Source organism: Falco biarmicus, chromosome 4, assembly GCF_023638135.1.
Source record: "Falco biarmicus isolate bFalBia1 chromosome 4, bFalBia1.pri, whole genome shotgun sequence".
NCBI lineage: Eukaryota > Metazoa > Chordata > Aves > Falconiformes > Falconidae > Falco > Falco biarmicus.
In genome coordinates, this window is record NC_079291.1 from 76046998 (window position 1) to 76056701 (window position 9704).

General features: G+C 57.6%; 1 protein-coding gene across 1 annotated transcript; it reads left to right on the forward strand.

Annotated features, from left to right (window-relative positions):
* Positions 1–4643: 4643 nt before the first annotated feature.
* On the forward strand, positions 4644–7359 carry LOC130149205 (noggin-2-like). Its single transcript, XM_056338566.1, has one exon. It carries the CDS (start codon positions 5706–5708, stop codon positions 6342–6344), a length of 639 nt encoding a protein of 212 aa, XP_056194541.1. The 5' UTR covers positions 4644–5705; the 3' UTR covers positions 6345–7359.
* The last annotated feature ends 2345 nt before the right edge of the window (positions 7360–9704 follow it).

The following is a 9704-nucleotide window of genomic DNA, read 5'->3' on the forward strand; positions in this document are numbered from 1 at the left end:
GAAGAATTTAGGACATCTAGCACCACTGGAAATGTGCCAGGATTTGGGCAGACTGTTAACTGGAACTGGCAGAGCAATTCTGGGCTCTCAGGGACAGCAGGGGAATGGGGGTTTGGAGTGAGTGGTACCTAGTAAGGGAGACCAAGGTGCCGCAGCCAGTGCACAGTGCAGTCATCCACAGTGGAAATGTCAAAGGACAAGCTCCAAGCACCTGATGGGGACTGTAAGATAAAGCTGCATGGAAAACAGGGAGATACAGGGGCAGGCATAGGGCAGGAAATCGATTTGGATTGTAAATGGGTGAGGCAGTGAGGGACGAGGCATAACACCATGGTGCCAAGAGGAAGAAAGTAATGAGGAGCCTGAAAAGCATAAAAACATTTCATGATAAGGACAAAGAAGGGATGCTAGGAAGCTCAGAATAACAAAAATGCCCTGCTTGGTACAGAGAAATTGTATTTCTGAGGCACAAGCAATCTCCCTGGAGCTTCAAGGCTGGTTTTTCTTTCTCATCTCTTTGGCACATCTGAATTCGGTGCAGGGTAAGTGCCAGGGAGGTGCTGAGCTCCCAGCACCATAGCTATGAGGTTCTGCTGGTGTGCTGTTAGCTCGACTTCCCAGAAGAGACCTTTGCCAGATGCTCCTGCACAGCCCCACTGGGGAGGGGCAGCACTGGGCAGCCAAGGGGGCTTTGTTGGGGCTGGTGGCCCATGGCTGTAGAGGAGGGAGCTGGGGGTGAGCAAGGGAGGTACCAGACCTGCACAGATTTAAGCCCCTAAAGCAGAAGGTGGCTGGGGCCACTTTTCTTAATGCCCCATTTCTCTTCCCATCCCATTCCTGATCCCATCCTGATGAGATGGTAAGGGAAACCTGTGAGCTGGCAAATAACCTGATTAATTTGGGGACTGCCAAACTACTCTAGAGAAATTAAACTTAAGTAGGTCTATGATGAGAATGAGAAACACTGTGTGTGTTTCTGTGTCCCCGTGTCCCATTCTTTTGACCCTTAGGGTGACATTTTTGCCCCAGGGGGATCCCGTCAGCTAGAGACACTAAGTCCTGCCCCAGCCTCCAGGGTGCAGAGGTGCCTGCCAAGTCCAGCCAGCCCCAGGCGGCTGAATGGGCTTTGCTGTGTCCCCTGCCTTCACCGAGTTTTGGGGCCAACCAGCCACTCTCAGCCTCCAAATTCCTCTTGCTCGAAGCAGACGGCAGGGAACCGTCGAGCCCATGAGCTGCTGCGGGAGGCTGCTCCGTGGACCCCTGCCAACCACTTGCCATGGCATACTTTGGGAACTGCTCCTTTAGACACACTGACGAGAGCAGGATAATGTATTTCTACTGGAAAATAAACATATCTCTAATGAAAACCTGGTGCACCATCGTTTAGACTTTTTTTTTTTTTTTTGGGTTCCTTAAGTGAAAATTAGGGCTTTTGTCTTGTCAGACCCAAGAAGCCTTTCCTCATACTTGCCATGCCAGCCCATCAGCATTATTTCTCAAGCATAAAGAGAGCCTGGAAAACTTAAACAAGCAAACAGTGCAACAGAAAAACCCAAAAGAGACAAAGGATGTTTGGCTGGCAGTTGTGTTCCCTGCTCTGCTCTGCCCTTCTCTCATTTTTAGGTTTCCAAGCCTGGGCTTCCTGCTCTCCTGGATAGAGCAAGAAGCTTTTTCATGGTTTGAGGTGTGCGTTTGAAGCTTTTGTGCTACAGCTGAAGGAATAGGAAGGACTTTGTAACAAAGATAATTTTGTTCTGTAGCTTTACCCCTGGCTTTGACTGAAATTAGTGCTGCCTGAAACAAACTAAAAGATAAAAAACTTTGTCAGCTGAATAACTGTGTTGCTAAGACAGTATCACTGATGTTTTGCTGCTACTAGGAATTTACTTGCTTGTGGAGCCTTCCAGGGAAAACAGAGCAGGCACTGCCTAAGTTTCAAATGTGAAATAGAAATGCCCTTTTTCTTTTGTTACAGAGTTTTTCAGGTCTTCTTCAGATGGCAAAAGCATGCTGGATGAGGGAAAGAAGCAAAAATAAGCTGTTTGCAATCATTTTAACCTCCAGAAGGTACCTTTAACATCACATCTTTCTTCTTACACGGAATTATTTTGATAAGGCTTTTCTGTATGTGATATGTACCCTTTCCAACTTTAAATCCTTTAATTAAGGGCTAGATTGTGAGTTGGGCTGTGTGCCCATGGAAAGCAGTAACAGGGAAGGTATATGAATGCATAGCACTGCTCAGCCTCTTAGTCCATGCATGCAGCCATAAATAGGATTTTGTCCCAGTGCCTCTGGTCCCGGAGAGAAGGGAACAGAAAGGGGCTGGAGAAGGAGCCTTTGGCTGTTGTGGTGGACTTGTCTTTATTTCCTCCCCCTGCCCTTGAAAAGTTCATAAGAACGCCAAGTGAGATGTTTCACACTGGCTAGCACAAGAGCACAGCGGTTAGCCCACTGCAGATGGACCGCCCGCTAGAAAGGTTGGGAGGGTCATCCAAGTCCCCTGCAGACCTTGGTGCCTTCCCCCCACTGCCACTGGGACCTGCCAGGCACCATTTTCCAGGGATCTTGCCTCTGAAAGGGGAAACCTTCCCCAGCCCACCCTGGAGAACCCCTCCTCTCCCATGGGAGACCTGTCGCAGTGAGGAGAGCGTGCCCAGAGCAAAGGCATCTTTGCCTGGTGTGGGATGATTAAGAAGAATGTTTATAAAGTCCAGGAGACAGCTGAAGGAGTTAAGTTACTTGAGTGCTTTGGGATCCTTCAGGATGAAAAATGCTGTATACATGTCGGATTTTATTATTACAATTACAGTCAGATGTTAATCCCCTCACCGGGATTTACTAAGGCAGCAGTGCCAGCAGCAGTACATCTCGCTGAGTAATTGCCCCGTTCCTGACTCTTGGGTGTCTCTGCCCTGAGCTGCTTCTCATTACTGTGTTTGCTTTAATTCTGACACTGCTGAGAGACCTGCATTTTCCCACCCAGCAGCGATCAGAGGCAGGGCGCACATCTGCCTGTGCATCAAGGCTGACTTTGGTTCAAGCATCACATGTAGATAGGGCTCAGGAAATCGGTGGTGGAAATGTTCTACTGGCAATATCTAAGGGACAGCGATACCCATCTCTCTTGCAAATTGTTTTGAGAGCTAATGATAAAAGAGCACTTTTGTTTCACAACTGTAATTGTGGAGTGTGTGTGATTCAAATGAGCAAAGAAAATCTCAAGAGTTCAGCAAACCACGCTGGGATCAGGGTAGCAGAAATGCACAGCAAGGCAAGAAAGGCTGGATATGTTTAAACTGTGCGCTTTAATCCTACGCACTGTAAATAACCAGGATGCATGTGCCCGGCTCCTGAGCCAGTGCGCAGCAGCTTTGTCCCCACGAAGTCCAGGGGATGCTCTGACTCCACGCAAACTCAGGGCTGGATCTCTGACCTCTCCATTTTGGGGTGTGTGTGTGTGTGTTTTCTTTTCCTGTCTGAACCCAACATTTGGCATTTCTGGGATGATAAAGAGAGAGAAACCGGGACACAGATGGACACATGCTCCGTTTGTTAGCTTGCTGAGCGAAGCCACCTCTGCACACGCTTGGCGTGCGCTGGTGGGCGCTCCTGGCTGGCCTGCCATTACAGCCCTTCACTTTGCTTGGTGGGTCATAAGCACGTCACGGTGAGAAATTGGCCCCGCGATCTGCCTCGACCCCTCCGCACCCGGCCTTGGCCCCAGTGGGTAGCTGGTTATCTCATGCTTTTGGGAGGGAGTGACTGGCATGGGCAGGAATGTTCTTACACACTGTCGGCCTGGAGGAACCAGCTGTGTGTCCAATTTCTGGACATGGTTCAAGCGTGAGCTCAGTGCCGAGCGATGTGGAGGTAAAGGAGGTGAGAAGGGTTTGGGTTTTCGCGGCGTTGACACACACCAGGCTCCCACACTCTGCGCCTCAAAGGCTGCGGGTCCACCTCTCCATCGAGAGATTTAGCCCCACGCTGCTGCGAAGGGGGTGAAGGAAGAGCCACCGGTTTAATGGGGCTGCCTGCCGCCCCGTGCCGCACGGAGGATGCCGCGGCCCTTCCCCTGCAGCGGGAGCGCTGCTCCTGCGGGGCTGCAGCCTTCCCTGCGAGGGCGGGGGGGAGAGATGCTGATGCCGGGGGCGCTGCGCTGGGGGCTCTGCCCGGGAGGGGCTGTTGGGACACGGTGCCCCGTTAGAGGCTGGGGAGGGCTTCGAAGGCGGCGTGGGCTCCCGCGGAGAGGCAGGCACGGCGGGGCAGCGGCGGGGCTGTGGGAAGCGGAGGCAGAGCGAGGGCCCGGCGACCCGGGAGGTCTGCGCCGCTGCCCGCCCCGCCCCGGGCGGAGGATGCCGCGGGCAGCCGAGGGCTCCTGGCCCGAGCGCGGTGCCGCGCCCGCCGCTGGGGTGATGCCCCGGCGCCTCTCCGTGCGTGGCCCCGCGGGTGGGACGCGCGGGGCGGGGGGGCGGCAGGACCCTGCGGCGGCGGCGCGGACGCGGCTGTCACTCAGCGCGCGGCGAAAGTGACAGCGGGGGCGGGGCGGCCGCGCGCCGGGCGCGTATTTAACCTGGGCGGCGAGCGGCGGCGCGGCAGTGCGCGGCGGGCGGGCGGCAGGCGCGGCGGGGGGAGCTGCGCGGCCGGGGGAGCTGCGCGGCCGGGGATCGCACCGAGCTGCACCGACCTGCGCTGTGCCGAACCGAACCGAACCCCACCCGACCCCGCTGGGCCGAGCTGAACCCCGCCCCGCCGGGCTGGGCTGCGCCGAGCCGAGCGGCACCGCGGCTGGATGCGCTGAGCGCGGCGGGGCCGACCGGGCCCCCGGAGCAGCAGCAGCAGCAGCAGCAGCAGCATGGGTCGCCGGGGCTGCTGAGCGGCGGCCGAGCCTGCCCCTACCCGTCCGCGCCGAAGAGCCGCGGGCGCCGCCGGGGACTGCGCCGGGAGCCCGGGCGCGCCGCCTCGCCGCGCCGGTGCCGGGGACACCCCACCCCCATCCCCGCCCGCCCGCCGAGGATGCCCCGGGGGGCCGCGGGCCGCCCCCGCCGCTCGCCATGAGGAGGAGCCCGACCGGGCCGCGGGCGCTGCCGCCGCCCGCCGCCGCCTGAGCCCCGCGCCCCGGCGGTGCCCGCGCAGGGGCCGCCCGAGCGGGCCGCGGCGCCGTGACCCTCCTCCCCGCCCCCTCGCCCGGCTCGCCCGGCTATAAAGGAGGGTTTTATTCTCGGGCTCCGGTCTCACGCCAAACCCTGTCACACCGTCTAGACGAGCTGTCGTGGGGCTCGGCCCAGCTGTCACCATGGCGATGGAGACGAGTCCGCTGTGAATTTTGGGGGGGAGCGAGCGAGAGCGGCGGCGGAGGAGGAGGAGGAGGAAGGCTCGGCCGCCGCCGTGCCCTGCCCTGCCCTGCCCCGCCGCCGCCCGCGGGGGAGGCACGGACCCCCCGGCGCTCTCGGCCGCGGCTGGAGCCGGCCCGGCGGGGAGCCCCGGGGAGCCAGCGGCCGCGGAGCGAGCCTCAGATGCGTCTGTCACACAACCCCGGCCGAGCTATTTAAAGTAACGGGCCTCGCCGGACTTTTGTCTCTGCCTATTTATGAGTCCCCGGGAGCTGGCAGGCGCCGCCGGGCAGCGCTAGGAGCCGAGCCCGCCGCGCCAGCCCCGCGGGGAAGCCAGCGCCGAGCCGGGGCCGGCGGGCGGCCGCCCGGAGCATGACGGCGATCCGGGCGCTCCTGCTCTGCTGCTGCCTGGGGCTGCTGCGCCCGGCGGGCGGGCAGCCCTTCCTGCGGCTGCGACCCTCGCCCAGCGACAACCTGCCCGTCAAAGACATCGTGGAGCACCCGGACCCCGAGTACGACCCCAAGGAGCAGGACCTGGACGAGAGGACGCTGAGGAAGAAGCTGGGCAGCCATTTCGACCCCGGCTTCATGGCCGTGGCCGTGCCGGGGCCGGCCAACGCCTCGGGCGCCGAGGCGGCGGCGGGGCGGGGGCGGGCGGCGCTGCCCGCCGAGCTGCGGCGGCTGGAGCTGGGGCCGGCCCGGGGGCCGCGCCTGCGGGTGGGCAAGAAGGCGCGGCGGAAGGTGCTGCAGTGGCTGTGGGCCTACACCTACTGCCCCGTCCTCTACACCTGGAAGGACCTGGGCGTCCGCTTCTGGCCGCGCTACATCAAGGAGGGCAACTGCTTCGCCGAGAAGTCCTGCTCGCTGCCCGAGGGCATGTTCTGCAAGCCCGTCAAGTCGGTCACCAAGACCTTCCTGCGCTGGCACTGCCAGGGCTGGTCCAGCCAGAAGTACTGCACCTGGATCCCCGTGCAGTACCCACTCATCTCCGAGTGCAAGTGCTCCTGCTAGCCGCCCCCGGCCCTTGCACCGCTGCCTTTCTCGCTTGGATGATGGGGGGGTGGGGGGTGCTTTTTTTTTTTCCCCCTCCCCACCCCCAGCGCGGGGTTGGGGGGCGGGGGAGAGAAGGAACCGAGGTTGGGTTGGTTTGGGGGCTTTTTTTTTTTTTTTTCCGGACTTATTTTAATGTTATTTTATTTTAAAGGGAAAAGTGAACCCAGGAACTGCAGGGCAGGCCAAAGGCACAGTAAAGCACTACAATCAGATGTCTATTTTTATACGTATATAGCCTTCTAACAAAAGAAAAATAAACTAAAAAAGAAAAAAAAAGAAAAAGAAAAAAGAAAAAATGACCAGCCGTGTAAATAGAGAGATTTTAAAGGAAAGGGGGGGAGGGGGGAAATTGCAGCTGTTTTTTATTATTATAATTATTATTGTTATTATTATTATTTTAAAGACATAGGACCACATTTTAAACCCATCCCCACAGAAAACCTGAGCACTTTCCCTGGTGAAGGGAAGGGCAGAAATTTCCTGTAAAGGTGGATTTTAACAAAAGGAGAAAGGGGTACAGGGGGTTAAAAAAAAAAAAAAAAAAAAAAAAAAAAAAGGCAGCATCCCCGAAGACAGTTGTTTCTCTGTGTTGTTTTTGTTCCCCCCCCCCCCCCTTTCTTCAGACCTTGTCACTGATGTTTGAACTAATTTGCCAAGCTCTCTAGGGTGGTTGTTTTTTTTTTTAAGTGTATAACGATTAATTAAGGAGGAAATTTTAAAGAAAAGTACAGATCTATGAAAGAGTGGAATCGTTTTGTTGTGTGGGAATACATATAGTCATGTAGATGTTAAAGGAAATTTTCTGTGTACAGTTTATTTATTTTTAACTTTTGTGTATAGGAAAAAAAGCTAGAGATTATGCCAGAAACTATTGGAAATGTTTACTTGAATATTCCTTTAAAAACATATCAATGTAAATATGAGCTATCACTGATCAAAACATTTTTAGCAATAAACTCTATCTTTGAAGAAACCCCAGCACCACCCCCACCCCCCCCATGCTGCAGCCCATCTTCCTGGGAGATCGGCAGAGACTCGAGTTCTTGCTCAGAGCAGGTGATGAGTAAAAGACTTTGGCTGGGCCACGCTGGGGTAAGTTGTGAGATGCCCTGAAGGCTGGTAGAGCCCTGCTAGTTATTGCTTCTCCAGGATTGGATTTGCTTTGTGTGTGTAACCTGTTGGGGAGGAGAAAAAAACAACAAAAAAAGACAGGAGAAAAATGGCTTGTAATGCATAAAAGAGCTGTGATGTCCCAGACAGGAGGTGTCATCTGAAGTCCTTGGGAGATTCCATACTCTGTGGCTCCTGGATTCGGCTCTCCCGCTGGCAGAGGAAGCGGTCGAGGTTACCGCCCCGGCCATCAAAGCGCCTGACACAGCTTGGCAGCCCTGTGTCTGTCAGAACAAATGTTTTTTCTCGGCTGCCGCCACTAGCACAGGAGGGAAGGATGGAGATGAGCCCTGTGCCCAGCCCCGCTGCCGCGACTGAGCCCCAGGGCTGGCATCCCTCCCTGCGGCGTGGCTGGGTGGCGCTGGGGTCAGGAGGAAGCGCTGGCACTGCCATGGCACTCCTGTGTGCCAGGGCCATGGGACCCCCGCTCTCCACGGAGTTGGGGCAAGGGAAAGAGATGGGGGCTCAGGCCGGCTGCCGGGCCAGCTGGGGTGGAGCCCAACACTGGTGAGCGGGGGTACCGGCAGTCAAGCCTGCTCCCGGCGGAGGTCGGTCGGTCTGTCATAGGGCTTGGAGTGGGGCCCTGACGGGCTGCCAGGCTGTCCCCCTGCGATGTCTGCGTGGGCTGCCGGTGCTGGATGGGAACGTCTGGCCATTCCCTGCGATGTCTGAAACGCACCCGGCATCCCTGAGGAGCAAACGTCTGCCGAAGGCCCCTGCCAGTGCAGAGCCGTGCTCTGCCAAGCCGTCTGCAGGGTGGCGGGGAGACCCTGTCCCCCTCCAGCTCTGTGGGCAGCGCAGGAGAGCAGCGTGACACCGAGCCCGTGGGAAGGCACCGGGACCCTCTGAGGGCTCTGGCTGACATCCCTCTGCCATCCTCCGAGGGGACTGCAGTCCAGTGAGCCCCCTGGAGCAGGCCTGCAGAACCCAGGGGGTCTTGTGCAGACTGAGGCTCAAACAGGGAGAGAGCTTTTCTAATTGGCACAGTGGGGACAAGGCAAGAGGGACAGTGGCATCCAGCAGCCAATGTCCCCGTGGCCATCTGCTCAGCCCCACGCAGTGGGGCAGGTTGGCCTTTCCACACGTTTGTCAGCAAGGGACCGAGGAAGGGGGGGATGCGGAGGGCAGGGTGGAAAAGAAACCTCGGCGAAGGCAATGTGCAAAACATCAGGGGCATTTGGGAGAGGAAGGGGAAAGCTCATTTTGCAAGAGGAACAACATCTGTGGTGTGGGGGCCGAACATCTGTAGGAGGGAGCATGGGGGGAGGGCATTCTGGGAAAATATTTCTGACATAATCCCAACAGTATCTGGTGTGTTGGGATTTGGTTACAAATGGCCCTCTAACGTCTTTGTGCGTTTTGTTCTGCTGGTTTCAGGGGCACACAGAGACCCCTGCTTTGTGCTAACCTGGGAAATAAACCATTCGCTGGGCTCAATGGCTGAGTTCAGTTGCGCGGGGAAGCGGGGGGGGGTGGGAATGGGGAAGGCGAGATTTGTGTGAACTTCAGCGAAAACCAGCCTAAAAGCCTCTGTGCCATGTGCTGGAGGGAGGAGGAGGGGCCACCGCCGTTCTCTGGGGAGAACTTGGTGGTCCCGCTTGAGATGACGGCTTGTCTGGAGGCAGAACCATGAGACCTGAGAGCCGAGGTGCCCAGCGCGGGCAGGGGCCAGGGAGCAGAGCTTGGCACCACGGGCTGCAGGCCAGCTCGCTGGGCCCTGCCTCGCCAGCCCGCCATGACGTGGTGCATGGTCACCTCGTGCTGGCGCATGGTCACCTCGTGCCACAGAGCATCCTGCCCGGCTGCCCCGGGAGGCGATGAGTCGGACGTGTGACGGCTGGGCCGTGGGCGTGATGGCCCGCCTCGTCTGCTGAGCCTCAAAGGAGTGAAAGACAAAGGGGAACAAGCCTGATTCTTTGGTGTGGTTATTTCATTGTCTCCCCAAGCTGCTTGTGATTAAGGGACAAGCTGGGGGGAGTGTTGGGGGGGGTGGGGGTAAAGGGGGCAGAACTGGCAGAACCGGCAGAACCCCAAGATGAGGTGGGTGCCAGCTTCTGAAGACAAGGGTCTTTGCCCTCGCACTCTGGGGTGGTGGCCTGCAAGATGCGCCTGGAGCACCAAGGGTGGGTGGCATCCTCTAGGTTGGGT